This window comes from Bombina bombina, chromosome 1, assembly GCF_027579735.1.
Source record: "Bombina bombina isolate aBomBom1 chromosome 1, aBomBom1.pri, whole genome shotgun sequence".
NCBI lineage: Eukaryota > Metazoa > Chordata > Amphibia > Anura > Bombinatoridae > Bombina > Bombina bombina.
Genome location: NC_069499.1, coordinates 296,303,817 through 296,331,465, shown reverse-complemented (window position 1 = coordinate 296,331,465; position 27,649 = coordinate 296,303,817). Strand labels below are relative to the sequence as shown.

General features: G+C 38.6%; 1 protein-coding gene across 2 annotated transcripts in view; it reads left to right on the top strand.

The window, feature by feature from the left end:
• Positions 1-27,649, top strand: part of KALRN (kalirin RhoGEF kinase) — a 731,621-nt gene that overhangs the window by 210,318 nt on the left and 493,654 nt on the right. Inside the window, exon 1 of one of the 2 annotated variants that reach the window (XM_053698061.1) lies at positions 1,651-1,712. The exons of the other annotated variant lie outside the window; for it this stretch is intronic. Coding sequence (XP_053554036.1) covers positions 1,668-1,712 — 45 coding nt within the window. The 5' untranslated portion in view covers positions 1,651-1,667. Of the gene's footprint in view, positions 1-1,650; positions 1,713-27,649 lie in introns of those variants that run through there. 2 annotated transcript variants of the gene reach the window in all.

Sequence of the window (27,649 nt, the reverse complement as noted above, 5' to 3'; positions counted from 1 at the left end):
ATTTATCTATGTATACACTGATGAGTATGCTGTGCAGTATAATGATTTATCTATGTATACACTGATGAGTATGCTGTGCAGTATAATGATTTATCTATGTATACACTGATGAGTATGCTGTGCAGTATACTGATGTATCTATGTATACACTGATGAGTATGATGTGCAGTATACTAATGCATCTATGTATACACTGATGAGTATGCTGTGCAGTATACTGATGTATCTATGTATACACTGATGAGTATGCTGTGCAGTATACTGATGTATCTATGTATACACTGATGAGTATGCTGTGCAGTATACTGATGTATCTATGTATACACTGATGAGTATGCTGTGCAGTATACTGATGTATCTATGTATACACTGATGAGTATGCTGTGCAGTATACTGATGTATCTATGTATACACTGATGAGTATGCTGTGCAGTATACTGATGTATCTATGTATACACTGATGAGTATGCTGTGCAGTATGCTGATGTATCTATGTATACACTGATGAGTATGCTGTGCAGTATAATGATTTATCTATGTATACACTGATGAGTATGCTGTGCAGTATACTGATGTATCTATGTATACACTGATGAGTATGCTGTGCATTATAATGATGTGAGTATATGAACACTGAAATTGACCACATTGGCACACTTCTATGTATAGAATGGCTACCAGGCCTTCCTTTTGGGCAGGTCGAGATGGGCACCCACCCAGGGCCCCACACTTTGGGGGCCCAGAAATTTCAGGGGTGAGACTATGAGAAGGTGCAATGTATATGCTGTATTTTGTTGTGAAGAAGTGTTTATGTGATCAGGAAGTGTAATATATACTGTTATTCTTATATCTAGGTAACACTTAATGTTGGGACAGGGGTGGGCCTTACAGGGCGCAGGGCATACAGTGGGAGGAGAAAAAGAGCACTGGGCTGTGGGGCCCCACAAATGTGTCTTGCCCAGGGCCCCGCAAATGCTAAGGGTGCCCCTGCTGGCTGCTATGGGCCCCCCAGCATTTGGGGCCCTGGTGCTACTGCACCTGCTGCACCAATGGTAGTTCTGCCACTGGTACACATATTTTCACAACACTGTGCTAAAATGTAACAATTTTACTTATGCACAGAAAAGGTTTAGTTGATAGTTTGTAAATACAATAAAAAGATTGCCACACTAATAATGAATGAAAACAGAATTAGCCAAATGGCACCTTGCCCAGATGGCAAACAAGCAACAAATTGCAATAAAACCGGAATGTAAAGAAACGTAATTAGAAGGCATTTTATTAAACATGTTATTTCTTGTTTACAAACCGTGTTCATATATAGATATAGGATTTATGAAAAGGCAACCTGCATCACACTTTGCACTCACAGAGCTGTGGGTTAAGTTACAGGCGTGTTTCTGTTCCAGATCCCATGGCTGTTTGTTACGTACATTAAGTACTGTGTAGTAAAGCTGCCCCGTCTCTGATACACATCACATCCTAATTATTAACGCAGTATCTACGAATCACAAGATGGTCCTGACACGCATGTGATCCTGCTCCAGGCTCCCAGCCTGTTGGCTGTATGGCATTCTGTAGACACACACGTGCACGCGCACACACAGCTGCACCCATGAGCACTGATCACTAGGGCGTCATAGAGGAAGGAGGCAGAGGGACACAGCATGAAAAAGTGGCTGAATATGAAGCAGTCTAGAAGGGCAATATCTGTAAGTACCAAGCACACTATACAACATGTACAGGTTACTCCAGACACTTTCTGTCTTGATATTAATTAACCCTTTCATGGAAATAAATCAGGCTTTAATCATGGGAATATTGTTATTAATTGGAAAAAAAGAAAGAAAGATATTGACACGTTATAGTTAAGAACCAAAATGGGGGGGGGGGGTTTAACAAATATTTAGCAGGATTTGGTGTGTTCAGTAGAAAAAGCTGTGGTTTGAGCCTTCATCTACAGATATTCCTGAGCAGTATATTACAGTAATATTATGTTGTTTCACAGCCTGCACAAATTATACAAAGAGGTCATTTGTTTGTAGTGAATGACATTTAACCCTTGCATGCCCAGGACAGTATCTCAAGATTTCATTATTCATATAGGATAGTAAAAAGCCTGTGACCAGCCCAGTATATAGCAACATTGTGTTTGTTGTCAAAGTATTTTCATCTCTGCAGCAGCAATTTCTTTAACCATTTAAAAGCCAGAGGAAGATGATATGCATGACTTTAAGTGTTACACTAGATAAGAACTGTCCGATGCAGCAATATATACAGCTTACATCAGGTAAAGAGAGAATTACATTCTAAAGGAGAATGTTAGTGCTGTTTTTAATACAACATTGTTTGCAAACATTTTTATTTATGGATTTTGTTTTTATTCTGACTTTTTCATTAAAAAGAAGACACATGACTATGTGCACACAGCTTATCAAGAACCTCAGCACTGGTCGTTCGTACCTTCATACTCTGCCCTATGCACCTGAAGGTGCGTGCACACAGATATGTAAAAGGGACAGTACCTGGAGTGGGAGAGATTAAAAAGCCAAAGTGTTTAACTATTTCAGGTATGCAAACAGTTTCTTAAAGATCAGTATCATTGCTCATATTTTTGTTATCCCTACTTGCAAGGAATGTAAAGAGAGTTTTACATTATTTATCTTTGCCAGTGAGTGATGGGGTTAATTCTGCCCTTTCAATGGATCCTATGTCCCAGTTTTAGCTCTTTATTGTGTATTAGGGTAAAGTCCACTTAGTTCAGGAGACGCCTTCAAGCAGGGAACAAGGGCAGGACTACAAAACCATAAAAAGATTGTTTCAAAATAGTTTTTCCTTCTTTAATGCACTATTAGAAGTAAAGCTTTTCAGTGCTGTGTAAACTTACTTTGATACATTTCTATTTCTTTGGTATAGGGTGATTGCAATATAAGAAATGTATTAAAGTAAGTTAACACAGTACTGAAGGGATTTACTTCTAATATTGTGGCCACACTGTAACAAGCGTATTATTAACATAGAATGGCAAAATGTGTGAAAATATATCACAAAACAAAGATTATAAACATTGTGGGTTGAGTAAAAGTAGCGTGTTGATAATAGTGCAGGTCACAATACACAATATTGCTGGAAAGCACTAACATTAGCGCACAACTTGATATTACAAGTTCATGTTAAATTGTATTTACCAGAGAAGGGTAAGCACGGCCGATGACGCTCAAGCGCAATGTATACTGTCAATAGAGTTCTCTCTCTCTCAACACAATTTTTGGGACTTTTGATTTCTGTTAAAGGGGCAGTGTACACCAATTTTCATATAACTACAGTCCTGGTCAAAAGTTTTGAGAATGACACAAATATTAATTTTTACAAAGTCTGCAGCTTCAGTGTTTTTAGATCTTTTTGTCAGATGTTACTATGGTATACTGAAGTATATTTACAAGCATTTCATAGGTGTCAAAGGTTTTTTTGACAATTACATTAAGTTTATGCAAAGAGTCAATATTTGCAGTGTTGAACCTTCTTTTTCAAGATCTCTGCAATTCGACCTGTCATGCTGTCAATCAACTTCTGGGCCGCATCCTTACTGATGGCAGCCCATTCTTGCATAATCAATGCTTGGAGTTTTTCAGAATATATGGGGGGATTTTGTTCACCCGCCTCTTGAGGATTGACCACAAGCTCTCAATGGAATTAAAGTAAAGGTAAATTTTGATAATAAAGTGCCCGGTTTTTAAAAATTTGATTAAAAACAGGGGCACTTTAATTCATCAAAATGTACATTTCACTCGCGTGAAAATACTTACCTTTTAATCTTCACAGCCACTGCATCGCTTCCTCCGCCCGTCCCAAAGCCTCTTCCTGGGTCTAAAATGAGGAATCCGGCTTCCTCTAATCATGGCGTTGAATCAGACACGGATTCCCCCGGGGGGGGAAGCCGTGATTGGAGGATAACCGATCCGTCATTTCTGACGTAGGAAGAGGCTTGCAACGACCGGGGGAAGCTGGAGCGGCTGTGAAGATTAAAAGGTAAGTATTTTCACAACATAAGTGAAATGTACATTTTAATGAATTAAAGTGCCCCTGTTTTTAATCAAATTTTTAAAAAACGGGCACTTTATCATCAAAATTTACATTCACTTTAAGGTCTGGGGAGTTTCCTGGCCATGGACCCAAAATGTCGATATTTTGTTCCCCAAACCTTTTTGCTATCACTTTTTCCTTATGGCAAGGTGCTCCATCATGCTGGAAAAGGCATTGTTCATCACCAAACTTATCTTGGATGGTCAGGAGAAGTTGCTCTTGGAGGATGTTTTTTACCATTCTTTATTCATGGCTGTGTTCTTAGGCAAAATTGTGAGTGAGCCCATTACCTTGGCTGAGAAGCAACCCCACACATGAATGGTCTCAGGATGCTTTACTGTTGGCATGACACAGGACTGATGGTAGCGCTCACCTTTTCTTCACTGGACAAGGTTTTTTACGGATGCCCCAAACAATCGGAAGGGGATTCATCAGAGAAAATTACTTTACCCCAGTCTTCAGCAGACCCCAATCCTTGTACCTTTTGCAGAATATCAGTCTGTTACTGTTTTTTTCCTGGAGAGAAGTGGCGTCTTTGCTGCCCTTCTTGACACCAGGCCATCCTCCAAAAGTCTATGCCTCACTGTACATGCAGATGCACACACACCTGCCTGCTGCCATTCCTTAGCAAGCTCTGCACTGGTGGTGCCCCGATCCCACAGCTGAATCAACTTTAGGAGACGGTCCTGGTGCTTGCTGGACTTTCTTGGGCACCCTGAAGACTTCTTCACAACAATTGAACAGATAAATGGTTGATTAGGTGCAATCTTAGTAGCAGCAATATCCTTGCCTGTGAATCCCTTTTTGTGTAAGGAAATGATGACTGCACGTGTTTCCTTGCAGGTAACCATGGTTAACAGAGGAAGAACAATTATTTCAAGCACCATCCTCCTTTTAAAGCTTCCAGTCTGTTATTCTAACTCAATCAGCATGACAGAGTGGTCTCCAGCCTTGTCCTCGTCAACACTGACACCTGTTTTAAAGAAAGAATCACTGTCATGATGTCAGCTGGTCCTTTTGTGGCAGGGCTGAAATGCAGTGGAAATGGTTTTTTTTGGGGGTATTAAGTTTATTTTCACGGCAAAGAGGGACTTTGCAATTAATTTCAATTGATCTTATCACTCTTCATAACATTCTGGAATATATGCAAATTTCCATCATAAAAACTGAGGCAGCAGACTTTGTGAAAATTAATTTTTGTGTCATTCTCAAAACTTTTGGCCAGGACTGTACTATAAAGAATAATATGCACAGATACTGATATAAAAATCCAGTGTAAAACCTTTTAAAAACTTACTTAGAAGCTCCCAATTTAACACTGTTTATGAGATAAGCCTGGGAAACCAACTGAAAGGGGTTGATAACAGAACATCCCCTGCATATGAAAAGGCCCATTATACAAACAGAAGCAGTCTGAAGTCTGTATACATCAGTATAGATCTTTGGGGCTTGGTCAGGAGTCTGAAAATCAGCACAATGTTATTTAAAAATAAGCAAAACTGTACATTTACACACGCAGATGGACTATATAAATGGATCATGTACAAAATCTAGTGTATAATGTCCCTTTAAAGCCCATTCACTACCACAAAATTGCCAAGATAGATTCCATTTAAAAAGATGACATCTCTATAACTTACGCACACAAAAATATAAGTATAAGATAGAAACAAAGATTGTAAGAACATGATTCCTAAGCGCTTTTTCTAGATGTTACGGTCGTGATTTCTGTTTCTCGTTAGTGGTTGATATGATGGATATGTGTGTTAACAGATATATAAATATCAGCCCTGTCCACTACTGACGGACTATACAAAAAAGCTGACATCTTGGTTACTTGCATTTTATGAAAGAATTAGTAACCTTGGTCACCAGTGAATTATTATGTCACCCAATTGGTTTTGGTGTGGGCTTCTTATTTGAAACAATATAACTGTGTAGTGTTATACAAAAGAACAATTGATTTCATATTGCCAAAAAACCTTTAGAATTCCATTTATCACAAGCGCATGATTAGTAGTTACCTCCCTCAGTTTTTCATAATGGTCATAGAGTTTTGGAGCACTGATAAAATTGATTGTTTATATACATATTTCCTAGCTTTACTCAGTAATCCAAATTTCCTACAGGCAGAACCACACCCTTTAAATAATGTCAACTATGGAATCAAGTCAAGTCTTAGATATCACATTATATAAAGGGACATTGTAGTGCAAACTGTACATGTTCTTATTAGTTAGAGTATATCATTTTAGTACTACTGAACCTGTGTCTGAACGCCGCTGATCAGTGTCTCAACGGCCATGTCTGCTTGGTATCATTAGTTCTGTGCAGCTCTGGATCAGTACTTTAACTATGTGTTTAACTCCTTTGCAGGGTTGGTAGTGCTAAAATGACATTCTATGACAAATTAGAGCATGTGCTTTTTACACTGCAATAGTGCTTTTATTCTTTGGAAACTTGGCAATAGTCTAACCTCATAAATTGTCACGTTTCTCTGTGTTTATGCAAAGGATGCTACTACATTAACCACTAGTTCAGCTTAAAGGAACAGTGGAGTCAAAATTAAACTTTTATGATTCAGATAGATCCCTGGTTTTCAAACCTGTCCTCAGAGCTCCCTAACAGGCCACATTTTAAGGATATCTGATCTGGAGCACAGGTGAAATAATTAGCTGATTTCTAAACATGGCTATTTTACCTGCTCTCATACAAGTTAATCCTAAAAATCTGGCCTGTTGGGGAGGCCTGAGCACAGGGTTGAAAAACAGTAAGATAAAGCATGCAATTTTAACGCACTAGTTTTCTTATTTTATTTGTTCTCTTGGTATCCTTTGTTGGAAAACACACCTCGGTAGGCTCAGGAGCAGCAATGCTGATTGGTAGCTGCACTTATATGCCTCGTTTCATTAATCAAAGTATATTTTATAATAAAAGTAAATTGGAAAGTTGTTTAATACTGTATGGTTTGTCTGAATCACGAAAGAAAAAAAAATAGGTTTCATGTCCCTTTAAGTGGACAGTATAATGTTTCCCTCTTTTAATTTGTACCCAATGATCCAATTGTCTTGCTGGAGTTTATTAAATTGTTTACAAATAGCTCTTTTTACTTTATTTCAACATTTGAAATAGCTGGTTTTGCCTGTAGTATACCTATCTATACTGTATGTTTCTATACTTAAGTATAGGCTAAAGAAAAGCTCTGTAAACATAGGCAGCAGAAGAAATTACACTCTCATAGGGGTTAGAAGACATAAGCAATAAAATGTTACTTTTTCTAAGTCCCTGATGTTCGAAATATATTGATAAGGGATCTGTCTTCGTAATAAGAAAGCTGGTGAAATATTAAAAAACAGCTGAAATCAGTGTTTAAAGGCAGCGTTTTTATCATTTGTAATCCAGTTTGATCCTGGCAACAGCTCATCCCCTGCAGCAGTGGTGCTCCAGTCCTCTTGTCGGCAGCAGCTCCTCCAGTGCTCCGGTCCTCTGGGTGGCGGGGGCGGCAGATAATCTTCTTCTGTCAACTTATCTTCATGCTGTCCGCCCCCCCCCCCCCAAACATTTTTCCAGCTAGTTCTCCCTTTTATATGGGTTTGTTCCTATTGGCTGGTTTTTCAAAAATGTTATGGTTTTTTTTTACTCAGCCAATAGCAATAAAGTAAATTCTATTGGCTGAATTAAAAAAAAAACATAGAAATACTTCTATTTTTGGTTTGAAATATTTTGAAAAATCATCCAATAGAAAATATCAGCAAACCCCTGTGGAAGGGGGGAACTGGCTGGAAAAAATTCAGTGTGCTTCTGGACAGCATGAAGATAAGTTGACAGAAGAGGATTCACCGCCGCCCAGGAGGAGCCCACAAGAGGACCAGAGCACTGGAGAAGCCACCGCTGACAAGAGGACCAGTGCCGCTGTCAACAAGAGGACTGGAGCCACAACAGACCCGTCACCAGGATCAAATTGGAGGGCCTTTCTTTTTTATTTTCTGCATTGGTGTTAGGTTAGTTAATGGGTTAATAGTGTAGTGGGGTTAGGCTGCAGTGGGGGTGAGGGCACGTAATGGGTTACTAGTGTAGAGGTGCTTTTTATGTATAAACAAAGTGTTTTTTTATATATATATTTTTGTAGATGGCATATTATTTTAATTGTTGTAGCTATTTAAAAATAAAGTTGTTTGTTTTTCTTTTTGCCTGTTTTATTTTGGGATAATATTTATTTTTATTGATATAAATATGTATAGAAGACAGTAGCAGCGACTTTCAGTGGCGTCACTAGGGGGGGTGGGCCGCACCTGGGTGACACCCTCCAGGGGGTGACAGCACAAAATATAATTTCTCTTGTTAAGTGTATCCAGTCCACGGATCATCCATTACTTGTGGGATATTCTCCTTCCCAACAGGAAGTTGCAAGAGGATCACCCACAGCAGAGCTGCTGTATAGCTCCTCCCCTCACTGCCATATCCAGTCATTCTCTTGCAACTCTCAACTAAGATGGAGGTCGTAAGAGGACTGTGGTTATACTTAGTTTATTTCTTCAATCAAAAGTTTGTTATTTTTAAATGGTACCGGAGTGTACTGTTTATCTCAGGCAGTATTTAGAAGAAGAATCTGCCTGCGTTTTCTATGATCTTAGCAGAAGTAACTAAGATCCTTTGCTGTTCTCACATATTCTGAGGAGTGAGGTAACTTCAGAGAAGGAATAGCGTGCAGGTTTCCTGCAATAAGGTATGTGCAGTTAAAATATTTTTCTAGGGATGGAATTTGCTAGAAAATGCTGCTGATACCGAAGTAATGTAAGTAAAGCCTTAAATGCAGTGATAGCGACTGGTCAGGCTTATTAATAGAGATACATACTCTTATAAAAGTGTATTTTAAAACGTTTGCTGGCATGTTTAATCGTTTTTTACATATGTTTGGTGATAAAACTTATTGGGGCCTAGTTTTTACACATGGCTGGCATGAAAATTTACCTGACGGAGTCCAGGTTATCAAAACTTCTAAATGCTTGCCATGTCCTTCATTCCATTCCACGCCCGTCAGTGGCTCAGTGCATGGAAGTAATCGGCTTAATGGTAGCGGCAATGGACATAGTGCCATTTGCGCGCCTGCATCTCAGACCGCTGCAATTATGCATGCTAAGTCAGTGGAATGGGGATTACTCAGATCCCTCGACTGATTGCCAAAATCAAACAGGAGAGAGCATCAGTGATTCTGATAGCCACGCAGGACCTGGTATGCAGACCTAGTGGACATGTCATCTCTTCCACCATGGACTCTGCCTCTGAGGCAGGACCTTCTAATACAAGGTCCTTTCAATCATCCAAATCTACTTTCTCTGAGACTGACTGCATGGAGATTGAACGCTTGATTCTATCAAGGCGTGGCTTCTCCAAGTCAGTCATTGATACCTTAATACAGGCTCGGAAGCCTGTCACCAGGAAAATCTACCATAAGATATGGCGTAAATATCTTTATTGGTGTGAATCCAAGAGTTACTCATGGAGTAAGGTTAGGATGCCTAGGATATTGTCCTTTCTCCAAGAGGGTTTGGACAAAGGCTTATCAGCTAGTTCTTTAAAAGGACAGATCTCTGCTCTGTCTATTCTTTTGCACAAGCGTCTGGCAGAAGTTCCAGAGGTCCAGGCATTTTGTCAGGCTTTGGTTAGGATTAAGCCTGTGTTTAAAACTGTTGCTCCCCTGTGGAGTTTAAACTTGGTTCTTAAAGTTCTTCAGGGAGTTCTGTTTGAACCCCTTCATTCCATTGATATTAAACTTTTATCTTGGAAAGTTCTGTTTTTGATGGCTATTTCCTCGGCTCGAAGAGTCTCTGAGTTATCTGCCTTACATTGTGATTCTCCTTATCTGATTTTTCATTCAGACAAGGTAGTTCTGCGTACCAAACCTGGGTTTTTACCTAAGGTGGTTTCTAACAGGAATATCAATCAAGAGATTGTTGTTCCATCATTGTGTCCTAATCCTTCTTCAAAGAAGGAACGTCTTTTGCATAATCTGGACGTAGTCCGTGCCTTGAAGTTTTACTTACAGGCTACTAAAGATTTTCGTCAAACATCTGCCCTGTTTGTCGTTTACTCTGGACAGAGGAGAGGTCAAAAAGCTTCGGCAACCTCTCTCCTTTTGGCTTCGGAGCATAATACGCTTAGCCTATGAGACTGCTGGACAGCAGCCCCCTGAAAGGATTACAGCTCAGAATTTTCATAGTTTGCGCGCCTAAACCTTCTTCAGTGATTTATTTTAGAGTGCTCTGTTTATCTTTCATTTGATGCTCTGCTGAGCCAGGGAGCAGCTCTAGGCATGAGATTTATAATTAATGCAGTGCAGTTTACATATTTTGTATGTGTGTGTGTCTGAGTTTTTGTGTGTGCGTGTCTCAGTGTTTTTGTGTGTGTGTCTAAGTGTTTGTGTGTGTGTCTGAGTGTTTTTGTGTGTGTGTCAGAATGTTTTTGTGTGTGTGTCTGAGTGTTTTTGTGTGTGTGTCAGAATGTTTTTGTGTGTGTGTCAGAATGTTTTTGTGTGTGTGTCTGAGTGTTTTTGTGTGTGTGTGTCAGTGTTTTTGTGTGTGTGTGTCTCAGTGTTTTTGTGTGTGTGTCTAAGTGTTTGTGTGTGTGCCTGAGTGTTTTTGTGTGTGTGTCAGAATGTTTTTGTGTGTGTGTCTGAGTGTTTTTGTGTATGTGTCTGAGTGTGTTTCCGAGTGTTTGTGTGTGCATCTGAGTGTGTTTTTAAGTGTGTCTGAGTGTTTGTATGTGTGTGTGCCTGTGTTTTTGTGTTTCTGCGCTCTGTTGGGGGGGTGACACCATAACTTACTTCATCGGGTGACTCCAACCCTAGTGACGCCACGGGCGACTTTGCATTTTTAGATCACTGCATTATGTTTAACATTGCAAAGTTAAACAAATGCAGTTATGTTAACCTGTAAAGTCGCCACCACTGTCCTCTATACATATTTATATAATAAAAATAAATATTATTCCTAAAATAAAAATATAACAACAAATAAAAAAAACTTTTAAAAAATACTACAATAATTAAAATACATAGTATCACATTATACATATAATTAAAACATGTTTATTGTTTAAAAAGATAGATAATCCCTTTATTACCCATTACCCAGTTTTGCATAATCAACACAGTTATATTAATATACTTTTGACCTCTGTGATTACCTTTTGTCTAAGCCTCTGCAGACTGCCCCCTTATTTTAGTTCTTTTGACAGACATGCATTTTAGCCAATCAGTGCTGACTCCTAGGTAACTTCACGTGCATGAGCACAATGTTATGTCTATGACACACATGAACTAATGCCCTCTAGCTGTGAAAATCTGTAAAAATTCCTTGAGATAAGAGGCGGCCTTGAAGGGCTTAGAAATTAGCATATGAGCTTACCTATGTTTAGCTTTCAACAAAGAATACCAAGAGAACAAAAGAAAATTTTATGATAAAAGTAAATTGGAAAGTTGTTTAAAATGACATGTCCTATCTGAATCATGAAAGTTTAATTTTGACTAGATTGTCCCTTTAATAGAACGTTTTTTGATTTGTTTTTTGTTTTTTTGTCTTTATTAGTACGGTAGATCGCAGACATGATGTGGAGGTATAATAGTAAGAGCAGGTATTGGCGCACCTCAAGACACATGAGACCACAAATTATTTAACATATTTTAACTTTTTTCCTTTTTTCCTTAATGGTGCAAAAATTGCCTTCTTAATATTTCATAATTTTGTAAAATATTTTTAGCTACCAGCCGAAACGCGTAAGCCATCAGTGCCACACCTGGCTGCTAATTTTCTTGTGTGCCTGTTTCATTTCTTTTTAAATATGTATCAATAAAGGAACTTTTAACTTATGGACGTATCCAGGAATTTTTCTTTTTACTCATTTGAGCAGAATATGGCCATATTGTGTGACTAAGATCCCATCTTTATTTAAAAAATTTAAAAAAAAATTATGAAATATTTAAAAGGCAATTTTTGCAGCATTAAGGAAAAAGGGAAAAAAGTTAAAATATGTGAAATAATTTGTGGTCTCATGTGTCTTGAGGTGCGCCAATACCTGCTCTTATTATTATATTCATTTTGGTCACTTTGGCAGCACTCCACAATATGTGCATTTAAAAACATATGCTTTAATTAGATGTGCTTAACCATTATTTCTTACTGAGTTTGCTGGGTATTCCATGGGAGTAACTTGTATTTTAATAGGAAAACATTGCCGGAAGTATGCAATATTCAAAATACCGCTAGTTACACCTCTTTTAGCCATATCAGTCTCAAAGTGTTCCTAGGCATAAACCTTCTTTTGTTTCAGAGAACGCACAGTCTATTTTGTATAGGAACTCTTCAAATACAGCCCACCCCCCCACCCCCCACCCTCTGCTGATATTGCAGATCAGTGGCGATGCCGGCAGAGTTTTGCTGAAGCCAAAATCCCTATTGTTTCCTATGGGAGATACATTGCTACTTGTTGACACAGAGAGGGTCAAGCCACTTTTTTTAATATATCGTCAGGGTCTGACAATATTTTTAATATCAGGGCCTAAGTATTGGGCTTTCGTATACATAGAGAGATAATATAAAAAAGAATGTGTGTGTGTGCAGAAAGTGATAAACTAAGGAGATCTGGTTTCCCTGCAAGCTCAACCCATTTTGATGGACTGTGGAAATTGTTTTCCGAACAAGGTTTTTTACTAACCGACCCTCTTCAGCTAATTGTCGCTGAACAGGTCTCTCAGATACTTTGATGCATACTAACACAATGTTGACCGCAAGCACCCTTCCATTTTGGGTTCAAATCATCCCCACAATCCATTTTTTTTTTAATATTCTTTGCAGAACTACATGATTCACCTACAATTTCAGCATCCGGCTTCATCCAATCTTTGCGTGCCCCCTTTGGCTTTCAGCTCGTGGGGCACACAACGATTGGATGAAGCCGGATTCGTCATCGATCAGCAAAATAAAGTATCAGAAGCAGCAGAGGAACGGCACAATGTTTGCTATCACTAAATGGTAGATATTTTACAAATGAAGTGTCCTTAAAAATTTTTATGAATTAAAGTGCCCCTTTTTTTAGGAATAATTTCATATACTGTGCACTACATTGCTAACGTTTTCAATCACTTTAATATTGCATTGTTTTCATGGTAGTGTATATATAAATGTGTATGGGCTTTTGTGTGTATATATGTATATATCCCAGACAAAGTGCACTCCAGAATTTCAACACAGCAGCCTTGGGTGCAGCAAAAAGGATAAATATAGAAACAGAGAGAAGCGCACTCCAAAGGTCTTCAGTAAACAAGGTCACTTTAATTGTGAACGTTTTCGAGTATAAACAGACTCATCCTCAGACAAACAGTGTACAATTTCACTTACCACCACCCGGAATATAACAGAGTCACAGCAGAACCTCATGTTCTCCCTAGTAGACACGCCCCCAACATGGGCGTCATCATCTTAAGCAGCGTGAGTCTGCATCTTACAAAATCTATATGTGAAAAACATTGAAAAACATTAAGTATCATAACATAATAACAGCATGTAGTAGACAGTAGAACAGAACAATTTGGAAAATACTAAAACAAGCAGTGCCCATGCGTATGTTCTCACTGTCCTTTTCCGGACTCAAGACGGTTACCATAGTAACAGGCGCTATCGTATCCCACTGACGTATCAGCAAAAGTAGGGATCTTGTGATCATACGATCGGGCATCACTGTTAAATCCATTCATTTAACACAAGGTGAGTCAACAAAGAGACAATGTAGTGCCCCATGTCTGAATCGTATATTCTCAGTGAAAAGTTCAGAGCGGTTCCATAATAACTAATGCTCACGAGCCACACTGCAGAAACTTCAAGTGCCAGAAATGTAAGGATATATATATATATATATATATATATATATATATAGAGAGAGAGAGAGAGAGATAGATATAAATAGATAGGTTTGTGTATATATATATATATACAGTATCTCACAAAAGTGAGTACACCCCTCACATTTTTGTAAATATTTTATAATTATCTTTTCATGTGACAATACTGAAGAAATGACACTTTGCTACAATGTAAAGTAGTGAGTGTACAGCCTGTATAACAGTGTAAATTTGATGTCCCCTCAAAATAACTCGACACACAGCCATTAATGTCTAAACCGTTGGCAACAAAAGTGAGTACACCCCTAAGTGGAAATGTCCAATTTGGACCCAAAGTGTCAATATTTTGTGTGGCCACCATTATTTTCCAGCACTGCCTTAACCCTCTTGGACATGGAGTTCACCAGAGCTTCACAGGTTGCCACTGGAGTCCTCTTCCACTCCTCCATGACGACATCACAGAGCTGGTGGATGTTAGAGACCTTGCACTCCCCTACCTTCCGTTTGAGGATGCCCCACAGATGCTCAATAGGTTTTAGGTCTGGAGACATGCTTGGCCATCACCTTTACCCTCTGCTTCTTTAGCAAGGCAGTGGTCGTCTTGGAGGTGTGTTTGAGGTTGTTATCATGTTGGAATACTGCCCTGAGGCCCAGTCTCCGAAGGGAGGGGATCATGCTCTACTTCAGTATGTTACATGTTGACATTCATGGTTCCCTCAATAAACTGTAGCTCCCCAGTGCCAGCAGCACTCATGAAGGCCCAGACCATGACACTACCACCACCATGCTTGACTGTAGGCAAGACACACTTGTCTTTGTACTCCTCACCTGGTTGCCGCCACACACGCTTGACACCATCTGAACCAAATAAGTTTATCTTGGTCTTATCGGACCACAGGACATGGTTCCAGTAATCCATGTCCTTAGTCTGCTTGTCTTAAGCAAACTGTTTGCGGGCTTTCTTGTGCATCATCTTTAGAAGAGGCTTCCTTCTGGGACGACAGCCATGCAGACCAATTTGATGCAGTGTGCGGCATATGGTCCGAGCACTGACAGGCTGACCCCCCACCCCTTCAACCTCTGCAGCAGTGCTGGCAGTACTCATACGTCTATTTCCCAAAGACAACCTCTGGATTGACGCTGAGCATGTGCGCTCAACTTATTTAGTCGACCATGGCGAGGCCTGTTCTGAGTGGAACCTGTCCTGTGAAACCCCTGTATGGTCTTGCCCACTGTGCTGCAGCTCAGTTTCAGGGTTTCAGATTCTTTTTAGACAAGTATACCAATTTTAATGAGTCATTTAAAGATTATGTTATCAGAGTAACAATATTTCTGTTAAATCATAATTACTTTTTGTTTGATGGGGTTTATTATCTCCAGAAGCGTGGAACAGCTATGGGGGCTAAATTTGCCCCCTCCTATGCCAATCTATTTATGTGTTGGTGAGAGCTGTTGTGAGAGTTCCACGTTTATGGAGATAGTAACCCATACATAAACCGGATTATGTTTTATCATCGATATATAGATGATTTGATCTTTGTTTGGAGCGGTACGATCTCGGAAGTAGAAGACTTCATAAAGTATTTAAATTCTAATACCGTAGGTTTACAGTTTACATATACAGTCAGTTCTAAGGAGACATCCTTTCTTGATGTGACGCTAAAGGGTGATGCTGCAAAGGGCAATATCAAAAGCGAACTATATCGCAAGCTGTTGCAGTCTAACACAATTCTCCATGCCAAAAGCCTGCATCCCAAGCATACTGGCTTTGGGATAATTAAGGGGGGGAATATATAAGGTTGAAAAGAAACTGCTCAGAGGCTGATGTTTTTCAGAGGGAAGGTCTGAAACTTAAGCAAAGGTTCTTAGACAGAGGGTATGATGGTGAAGTTATAGACAGAGCTATAGCACAAGTAGTAGATTTAGACACAAAAGAGCTGTTGTCTGATGACAAAAAGCATAAGAGAAGACACAATAGAGAGAGACCAACTTGTATTACTAATTACAGTAGTCAGTATGGGCAAATTGTTAAGATAGTGAAAAAAACATTTTTCTGTATGATATTGTGAAGGAAGGATGCTGTTTTGTTTCTAAACGCAATCGTACCTTAGGCAATTATCTTTCACCAAGTGTTGTTAGCACCAAAAAGCCTAATAGAAGCAGTTGGCTTCTGTGTAATGGGCATTACAAGTGCAGCAATGTAAATTGTAAAGCCTGTGTACATGCCGTAATTTCAAAACAGTTCCAATCACATGTGTCGCAAAGAGTATATGTAGTTGTGAGCTGTACCAACTGTCGGTCTTAATATGTGATCTATCTAGTTCAATGTTTAGAATGTAAAAATGCAGTATGTGGGTATGACCACCAAGGATGTGAGGGTGAGGATAAGAGAGCATTTAAATGATATCTCCAACTCTACCCCCTGTTCTGCACTAGCCGCACACTTTATAGATAAACATAATGAAGATGTAAAATCATTTAAATGGCAAGTAATTGAGAAAGTCAGCTTAACAGAGAGAGGAGGAAACCTGGATATGCTGTTATGTAAACGGCAAGCATTTTGGATTTTTTCTTTACAAACGAGATTGCGGTTAGGTTTTAATACTGAAGCAGATTTAATTAATGTCTGGAGATAAACTGAAACAGATATGGGTTTCTTCCCCGCCCCCCCCCCCTTTCCCCCTTTCCTTAACTACACTTTTATCTATATATATATATATTTTTTAGGTCTTACCTTAATAAACTAGGAATGTAACTTAATTAAGGTTCATATTTATAAGCTAAAAGTTTTTTTTAGTTAGGGTCTCTGCCCAGATAATCATATGTGTAGCTAAAAACTCTCAACAAATTATAAAAATGATAAGTAGGGAGGTAGGCTAAGGAAGAAAGTTGAGTTATAAACAAAAAATGAGTTGTTAAAGACTTATTTAATTCTAACACAGGAAAAGGATAGGGGGATGGGAAGATCTTGTAAGGGGTTAAACTGTCTAACATCTAAAAGTGTAATTATGTGATTAACCTATCAGGACTTTGTGATGCCTTTAAATGGGTATAGGTGGGTAATATGACTCAGGCTTCTGATGACAAATAAGTATTACATGCTTCGGGTAGGTCGGTATGACAGCAATATGCAGGTGTATTATGAGAAAAGATTGTTATTACCTTTTACTGGAATTGGCAAACTAAGCTCATTATATTGGACTAAGTCAAATGGCTTCCTATAAATGGTTACTTTTTAAGTTTTTTTATGAGTTTGTGCTCAGATTTCACTGTACATAGAAAAGCTTTTTCACTGCCCAGACAATATATTCAGCTGCCTTCCTCAAACCTATTTGTTTGATCCATAGCTAAAAAAAAGACATTTAACATTTACTATGCGCCTAAATGTGAATAGAGTTGCCCATGGCATATATTGTTTTTTTGGTAAGGTGTTCATTAAAAACAATAAGCAAAACTGCTAGACAACTGCACAGGTGATGATCTAACTGTGTGATGTGTACTAATCTCTAAAATGGTAAGAATTTGACAGGGAGAAAATGAAACCTTAGCATAGAACACTGGCAAAGAAAAAGTTAACCTTTGTGATTTGTCATGGAAACCTTCTATCAGGCAAGAGACAGTGATGTCACAGGTACAGTCTGTTCTCACATCTGTGATATTCTCACCCACAGCAGGATCATCTCACCTGGGCAATCATTAGAAGGATATTTAGGTACCACAGCTTTTTGCTTTCAGTAGCTGAAGCACCTTTGCAATTAGATAAGTCCACTGAGATCCAAAGAGAGGGAATAACATAATCCAGGTGAAAGGTAAGCATAACGTTACAATGAGATTACCACTGCTGTAGGTGAAGACTGAACTGCATAATAATTACATCTCACTTTAAATATTCATGTAAAAGAAGAAGAAACCGAGAGGGACAGAGGGCTAACTAGAATAAGGGCAGGGGATGTTTAGATTTAGAGATATGGACAGTTTAATGTATTCCTGCAGCTGAATGTGTTTAGTGCAAGCCCCACAATAAGAGTTAAATGGTTAATATATCTTACACAGGATTGTATATTTATTCCATTCATGTTCTCTGCTAAAGTTACTATCATTACTGATTGTTGCTGATTGGTGTAGAAACTTAACATTTTATTTTATAATTGTATTCTTTAAGAAATATCCAGTAAGACAAATATGAAATATTGTACGTATTTGGTATTTATGTGCTGGTTATCTACCATAATTTTTAGCTATATAATTTAAGTTGTTTTTCAAATCTTTATTTCATACTTCAGGACATTCATTTTACATATATGTAGGTTGTTGAGTTTGGGGGTTTGGGCCTGGGTATCTTATTTTCATTACCCTGCATATCTGGTTTGGGGTTTTCAGTTGATTCATATTTTAAATGCTTCTTTTTTTTTAATGTTTAATTTTGTTTTATTGTTGTAAACTGCTAACTTCCATGAGACCTCCAGGTATCATTACATGGATTAAGAAGTATCTTATATCTAAGCAGCAGTGATGTGCAGTCACTAGAGGCAGGTGAGGCAGTGCTTCACCTCTCATATGGGCAAAAATATATATTTTTTTATTGGCTTTAAAAAAAATAGTAATTTTTTTTTCCCAGCATTTTTTTTTCTCACAGCTATATGTTGTGCAATGAAGAGGCACAAGCAGGTCTGCCCACCATTACACAACCTGCTGCGCCATCTACTGGATGCAAGTGGTTAAGATCATTGCATGGCCCATTAACTGCTTATTTGAGGCAGTCCTATTTGGGCTGAACCAATCTAGCGAGAGGCATTAGTAAGTGGAATATAGTGTTGGGGCTGGATGTTAAATCATATAAAACAAAACAAAAACGGAAAAAAAAATTTTTCATATATTTTGTTGCTGTCCTGTGAAGCTGCCAGCTTTGCTAAAGTAAAAAAGAGAGTTCTGTTCTTCCCCTTTAAGTGCAGTGGAATGTGCCACTGTCACTTTCTGAATCCTTCCAGAGCAGGAGAGAGGCACAGAGAGCAGTGTTTCATCCACATCTTATTAAAGTAAGATTTTACTGATAGGGATTCTGTTAGTGAAAATGATCATTTAATGAATGTGGTTTAGTGTTTGTTTACTCTTTTACAGCAAAGGACCGTTTTTGTATTTTGTTTACTCAAACTTTACACCCACTAACTTAGCAGCTTGCCTCTGTACTTCACACTAAATTATAGACTAATTTTCTGAACTCTCTGTAGCTCTGCTGTTTTATTACTTTAAAATGCAGTGGTCCCCCCCCCCCTTGTGTGTGTGTGTGTCTCTCTCTATCCATCTCTCTCCTTATGTGTTGTTCTCCCCCATGGTCTCTTTCTCTCTCTGTCTCTCTTCCTCCCCCTCTGACTCTCGTCCCTTATGTAATGAAAGAATCTCTAAGCATAATTTGCAGCATTAAAGTAAAATGTATGTTTTAAACATATTTTAATGGGCATGGATTTCTAGATCTCATAATCAGAGCAAGCATTGTGTTATCTGGCAAGAGTTTCTGTTACAATCCTTTTAGACTAAAATCAGATGTTTACGAAGTTGACCAGTTTTCCAAGACACCATTTAAAGGGACATGAAACCCATATGAAACCCATATGCAAATTTAAATAACTTTCCAATTTACATCTAATATCTAATTTTCTTCATTATTTTGATGTCCTTTGTTGAAAATCATATCTAAATATGCTCAGTAGCTGCTGATTGGTGGCTGCACATAGATACCTCATGTGATTGGCTCACCCATGTGCATTGCTATTTCTTCAACAAAGGATATCTAAAGAATGAAGGCGTATCCTGCCACTGCCTCACCAGCCTCTGACGTCACTGCACGTCACTGCTAAGCAGCCAGGGCAGGGTGCCTTTGTTTTCTGAGGCCTAGATTTGGAGTTTGGTGGTAGCCGTGAAAACCAGCGTTAGAGGCTCCTAACGCTGGTTTTAGGCTATCGCCGGTATTTGGAGTCATTCAAAAAAGGGGCTAACGCTCACTTTTCAGCCGCGACTTTTCCATACCGCAGATCCCCTTACGTCAATTGCGTATCCTATCTTTTCAATGGGATCTTTCTAACTCCGGTATTTAGAGTCGTGTCTGAAGTGAGCGTTAGAAATCTAACGACAAAACTCCAGCCGCAGAAAAAAGTCAGTAGTTAAGAGCTTTCTGGGCTAACGCCGGTTCATAAAGCTCTTAACTACTGTGCTCTAAAGTACACTAACACCCATAAACTACCTATGTACCCCTAAACCGAGGTCCCCCCACATCGCCGCCACTCGATTAAATTTTTTTAACCCTTAATCTGCCGACCGCCACCTACGTTATACTTATGTACCCCTAATCTGCTGCCCCTAACACCGCCGACCCCTATATTATATTTATTAACCCCTAACCTGCCGCCAGCTACCTACAATAATTAACCCCTAATCTGCCGACCGCAAAGCGCCGCTACTTACGTTATCCTTATGTACCCCTAATCTGCTGCCCCTAACACCGCCGACCCCTATATTATATTTATTAACCCCAAATCTGCCCCCCACAACGTCGCCTCCACCTGCCTACACTTATTAACCCCTAATCTGCCAAGCGGACCGCACCGCTATTATAATAACGTTATTAACCCCTAATCCGCCTCACTAACCCTATAAGAAATAGTATTAACCCCTAATCTGCCCTCCCTAACATCGCCGACACCTAACTTCAAACATTAACCCCTAATCTGCCGACTGGAGCTCACCGCTATTCTAATAAATGTATTAACCCCTAAAGCTAAGTCTAACCCTAACACTAACACCCCCCTAAGTTTAATATAATTTACATCTAACGAAATTAATTAACTCTTATTAAATAAATTATTCCTATTTAAAGCTAAATACTTACCTGTAAAATAAATCCTAATATAGCTACAATATAAATTATATTTATATTATAGCTATTTTAGGATTTATATTTATTTTAGAGGTAACTTGGTATTTATTTTAACCAGGTACAATAGCTAAAATAGTTAAAATAATTACAAAATTACCTGTAAAATAAATCCTAACCTAAAATAAATCCTAACCTATAACCCATAGAATGCGAGCTCAATCTGATTGGCTGATTGGATCAGCCAATCAGATTGAACTTGATTCTGATTGGCTGATTCCATCAGCCAATCAGAATATTCCTACCTTAATTCCGATTGGCTGATAGAATCCTATCAGCCAATCGGAATTCGAGGGACGCCATCTTGGATGACGTCATTTAAAGGAACTGTCATTTGGTGAGTAGGCGTCGGGAGAAGAGGATGTTCCGCGTCGGATGGAAGATGATGGCTCCCGAAGAAAGAAGATTGAAGATGCCGTTGATAGAAGACTTCAGCCGGATCATGGACCTCTTCAGCTCCCGCTTGGATGAAGACTTCAGCCGGATCATGGACCTCTTCAGCTCCCGCTTGGATGATGACTTCAGCCGGATCATGGACCTCTTCAGCCCCCCGCTTGGGCTTGGATCAGGACATCGGAGGAGCTCTTCTGGATCGATCGGTGAACCTGGTATGGTGAAGATAAGGTAGGAAGATCTTCAGGGGCTTAGTGTTAGGTTTATTTAAGGGGGGTTTGGGTTAGGTTAGGGGTATGTGGGTGGTGGGTTGTAATGTTGGGGGGGGGTATTGTATGTGTTTTTTTTACAGGCAAAAGAGCTGAATTCTTTGGGGCATGCCCCGCAAAGGGCCCTGTTCAGGGCTGGTAAGGTAAAAGAGCTTTGAACTTTAGTAATTTAGAATAGGGTAGGGCATTTTTTTATTTTGGGGGGCTTTGTTATTTTATTAGGGGGCTTAGAGTAGGTGTAATTAGTTTAAAATTGTTGTAATATTTTTCTGATGTTTGTAAATATTTTTTTATTTTTTGTAACTTAGTTCTTTTTTATTTTTTGTACTTTAGTTAGTTTATTTCATTGTATTTATTTGTAGATATTGTATTTAATTAATTTATTGATACTGTAGTGTTAGGTTTAATTGTAGGTAATTGTAGGTATTTTATTTAATTAATTTATTGATAGTGTAGTGTTAGGTTTAATTGTAACTTAGGTTAGGATTTATTTTACAGGTAATTTTGTAATTATTTTAACTATTTTAGCTATTGTACCTGGTTAAAATAATTACAAAGTTACCTGTAAAATAAATATAAATCCTAAAATAGCTATAATATAAATATAATTTATATTGTAGCTATATTAGGATTTATTTTACAGGTAAGTATTTAGCTTTAAATAGGAATAATTTATTTAATAAGAGTTAATTAATTTCGTTAGATGTAAATTATATTTAATTTAGGGGGGTGTTAGTGTTAGGGTTAGACTTAGCTTTAGGGGTTAATGCATTTATTAGAATAGCGGTGAGCTCCAGTCGGCAGATTAGGGGTTAATGTTTGAAGTTAGGTGTCGGCGATGTTAGGGAGGGCAGATTAGGGGTTAATACTATTTATTATAGGGTTAGTGAGGCGGATTAGGGGTTAATAACTTTATTATAATAGCGGTGCGGTCCGCTCGGCAAATTAGGGGTTAATAAGTGTAGGCAGGTGGAGGCGACGTTGTGGGGGGAAGATTAGGGGTTAATAAATATAATATAGGGGTCGGCGGTGTTAGGGGCAGCAGATTAGGGGTACATAGGGATAATGTAAGTGGCGGCGGTTTACGGAGCGGCAGATTAGGGGTTAAAAATAATATACAGGGGTCAGCGATAGCGGGGGCGGCAGAATAGGGGTTAATAAGTGTAAGGTTAGGGGTGTTTAGACTCGGGGTACATGTTAGGGTGTTAGGTGCAGACGTAGGAAGTGTTTCCCCATAGACAACAATGGGGCTGCGTTAGGAGCTGAACGCGGCTTTTTTGCAGGTGTTAGGTTTTTTTTCAGCTCAAACAGCCCCATTGTTTTCTATGGGGGAATCGTGCACGAGCACGTTTTTGAGGCTGGCCGCGTCCGTAAGCAACTCTGGTATCGAGAGTTGCAGTGGCGTTAAATATGCTGTACGCTCCTTTTTTGGAGCCTAACGCAGCCATTCTGTGGACTCTCAATACCAGAGTTATTTTAAAGGTGCGGCCAGAAAAAAGCCAGCGTTAGCTACGCCGGTCGTTACCGACAAAACTCTAAATCTAGCCGTTAGTAAGCTGTGATGGTAGCAAGACCCAAGGTTTCCTAGGGTCTGATGGTTAAAAGATTTTGCATGATTTTTTTTGATGCAGGTGCTTTTTAAAGTCAAGGACATAATTGACATAAATTTATGTTAGTATTTCACAAGAGATGTAACTGGTTATGGGATGTCATTCTGAATTAGAAAAGCGCTATATATTTTATTATGATACAAAATAGATTAGGTAGTAGAGCAACTGACTCGTATCAAAAGATCAAATCCCAATGATGGCCGTTAGTAGTTTTTATATACCAAACCTACAAAGATTTTACAACTTAGAAAATGTATATTTGGGGAAGGATCTAATAAATCTAAGCATTTCCTTTTTTATGATGGGAACGTATCTTTTTGGCAATTAATCTTTTATGGCAAAGTCTCTTCCATTCTTTCAAAAAAAAAAAAAAAAAAGGATCTTAATAGTCCCTCACACAGTCTCAGATAATTAAAGGGACGCTGAACCCAAATTTTTTCTTTTGTGATTCATATAGAACATGACATTTTAAGCAACTATGTAATTTACTCCTATTATCAAATTTTCTTTATTCTCTTGGTATCTTTATTTGAAATGAAAGAACGTAAGTTCAGATGCCGTCCCATTTTTGGTGAACAACCTGGGTTGTTCTTGCTGATTGGTGGATAAATTCATCCACCAATAAAAAAAAGTGCTGTCCAGAGGTCTGAACCAAAAAAAAAAAAACTTAGTTGCCTTCTTTTTCAAATAAAGATAACAAGAGAACGAAGAAAAATTGATAATAGGAGTAAATTAGAAAGTTGCTTAAAATTGCATGCTCTATCTGAATCACAAAATAAAAAAATTGATTTCAGTGCCCCTTTAGGTATTGCTGGTAAATTATGCATTTTGAGTGACGTCACATAAAGAGTAAAATATTTTTGGGTATATGGTGTCCGTTTTGTTAATGCTGCAATGGTAAAACAAGCCATTGTATTATAGGGGCTGCCTGTAAGTTAACTATAAAGGCTTGAGAAGGCTGATAGTCTATTTTGACAGCTTTCTTCTTCAGCTCATGGCATTTGCTTGCCAGCAGGTGATGTCACAGGGCCAGATTTTTCACATTCTGTCGGATAGGGGCGTACATCTTCGCTACTGTCTGCCCAATCGTGTCCCAGTATTTATCATTTTGCACTACGGCTAGTGTGCAATGCCGCCCCATGCTCGTGTAGAAAAGTCTGGTGGGATTGAGATACGCCACATAACAGGTGGAAAAGTGGGTTATATCACTGCTTTTTAACTCTTGGGTGCAAGTTCACTCATGCGATCCTGCAGCCAGAACTTTTGATAAATTTGGCCCTTGTGTGGAGATTTGTGTAGTTGTTTTGTAGTTGTGTGGTAATTTGTCAGCTTTTAGAAAGCACAGAACGTTTGCCAATTAAAATCTTTATTTAATGAATCACAGTTTAATTCTGCTTTACAATCCCATCTGCCATTGTCCTTTTAAGATGGTATTTATCTCTTGTCTATATTCTTTTACATATAGAAATATTTTAGATTTTAGTGGACATGTTTGTCTTGAGTATGAGGTTATACTGTCATTAAAATGATACACCTCCTGCAATTAATAGAATAATAGTAGAAACAAAGTAAAAATGTATCTTTTATTGTACATAAAAATAACATAATAATTGTCGCTAGCTACTGTTTGTTTAATAGCTATTCACCTTAATTAATTTACCCACCATGACGATCTCTGTTTTTGAATTCAAAGACAACAATCTATGACATTTTTACTGTGACCCTTTTAAAAGTGTTGTATTCACTACGACTGGCAGATGGGTGTAAAGTGAATAATCCATAATAGTGCTTCAGGGTGTCATCTATATTAGAAAGTGATCCAAAGCTGCTGAGTCAGAATTTATATAGAAAGCGGAGTGTGGGGGCGTGTCCGTGCAGCGATCCTGAGAGGATGCATTTTGCTTATCTCCTGAAGAACCTCTTATAATCCGCCAGTTATTAGGCACAACTAACAGCATCTGCCACAGATCTGCACATCTTATAGAAGCTTAATGAAAGGAGGATTTATTAAAGACTCCATTTTCAATTTTAATGAATTAGGGGCTACGGATCAGAAGTTTAAGGCCTGAGCAGCAGCTCATCTTAACACTACACCCCTCCCCCTCGTACTCCGGGTTACTTTGCCAACTCTTATGAACAAAACAATTGATTGATGTACCGCATTGCAAACATCTACATTTTTATTTGCTTCAGAAATCTAATAATTGTCAGTTATAAAGCTAAATCTAGCAGCCAAGGGGGCTGTGGGCTTGATACAGCGTCTAGATGCGCACAACTTAATGCTGGAAAACCTTTTATTATCATTATATTAAAAAATACTGTCTGAGCTAAACCTAAATTCACCGGATGAGGAATACATGACATCCACCACAACTATCGGATTGCTGGATAGGCTATCCCCTTTCCACACTAATGATTACGCAAACCCAGGCCTGCACCGCGATATAGATGGAGGGCCTCCACAGCATAAACTCCACACTGCTAGGGCATATCTTCTACAACATAATCAAGTCATATCTACCTCTGCCCACAATCCCCTCAACAATCCGTAAAGAGGAAGCCCTTACTACGTTTCCGCCATTTAGTACAGACATCGCTAATGCACCAGGTACTGTTCATTTGGTCAGTGGAGTCATGAAGCAAATGCTATTGCATCTCGATCCTATACAGATTAGGAACTTATATTAGTTCCTAATATTACAAAGGCACAGTTCAATGACTTAAACTACACCATAGCCCCTGTATGTTTCACGATTCAATACAAGTCTTCTCCCACTATAGCATATGTGAGACCTTCTAAATCTAAGCGGTGGATGGATTACATACTCTCGGAACTCACTACCGCAGAGCTATAATTCAGATGTTTTTAGTATGTTGCCTTATTGACACTAAATGTGAATAAGGTGCCTTGTGATCCCTCTTTTATACATTAAACAGGTGGCACATAGGGACTTAATATATCACTAGGGTCCGAACTTAATCCCCTCCCTTTAATAATTTATAGTAAACATCACTAAATGAATAGAGCTTTGCTTGTGTCCCATGCTCAGTGGCTGCAATCATGGAATCCTGCTGAGTATAGTACTTTAAATTTACTATGCACTTTATAATATATAGATCTCGAGTATAAGGGCTCATTAAACCCGCAAATTCTTTTACTTAACTTTCATTTGTCTTATTAACTTGCATTAGTTTCTGCTATAATGCATTCCTGAAGGGACAGCTTAGTTTAAGGGGATATGAAACCCAAAAAATGTATTTTGTGATTCAGGCAAAGCAGACCATTTAGCAAAAGTTTCCAATTTACTTTTATTATAACATTTGCTTCATTACCATGATATTCTGTGCTGAAGAGATACCTAGGTAGGCATCTGGAGCACTTCATGGCAGTAAATAGGGCTGCCATCTAGTGCTCTTGCAAATGGATAACATTCTTGCAAAAATGCTGCCATATAGTGTTCCAGAAATGGGCCGGCTCCTATTCTGCTTTTCAACTAAAGATACCAAAAAGAACGAAGAAGGCAAATGTTAATTAGAAAGCTGTTTAAAATCGCATGCTCTGTCTGAATCACAAAAGAACATTTTGGGTTTCATATCCCTTTAAGAATATCATCCCATAGACATTATAAGATCACTTTCTAGTTATATACACTTTCTTTCCTAGCAAATTCATCCCTTTTTGTAAAAAGGTAAACTTGAATTTTTGATGTTAATGTGTTGGTTTGACTTTCTTTTTCGTTTTTGTTGATGAGTAGAGGCAGAAGTTCCAAGAGTGACAATTAATTTGTTATCTTTCCTATTACCCTTTGTTTAATAACTTCTGTTGTATGCAATTTTTCAATTTTTTAACTGTAGAAGGTTTACAAGGGACCTTCATTATATAAAACTGTATGCTAAATAAGATATTTTACACATCTAATACCTTCTCTGTCTCCCACCCTCACTCCAGCTCTTACTTACATATTCAACCTATCCCTATATACCAGTTTATTCCCTGAATCCTTCAAACATGCAAAGGTCACCCCATCCTCAAAAAACCCTCCTTTGACCCTAAATCTCCTGCAAATTACCGCCCCATATCACTGCTCCCGCTAGCTTCAAAAAGCCTTGAAAAACTAGTTTTCGATCACCTAATCCACTACCTGTCCTCCATTTTATTGCTCGACCCCCTGCAATCTGACTTCCATCCTCAACACTCAACTGAGACTGTCCTCACCAAGGTTATTAATGATCTCCTTTCTGCTAAAAACAATGGCTACTACACTCATCTTACTCGACCTCTCTGCTGCCTTTGACACTGTTGACCATCCCCTCCTCCTACGGACTCTCAGCTCTCTTGGGCTCTGTGACACTGTCCTCTCCTGGATTCACTCTTATCGCTCTAACAGATCCTTCTCAGTCTCTTTTGCTGGCGACTCCTCCTCTCTATTGCCTCTGTCTGTTGGAGTACATCAAGAATCTGTCCTGGGTC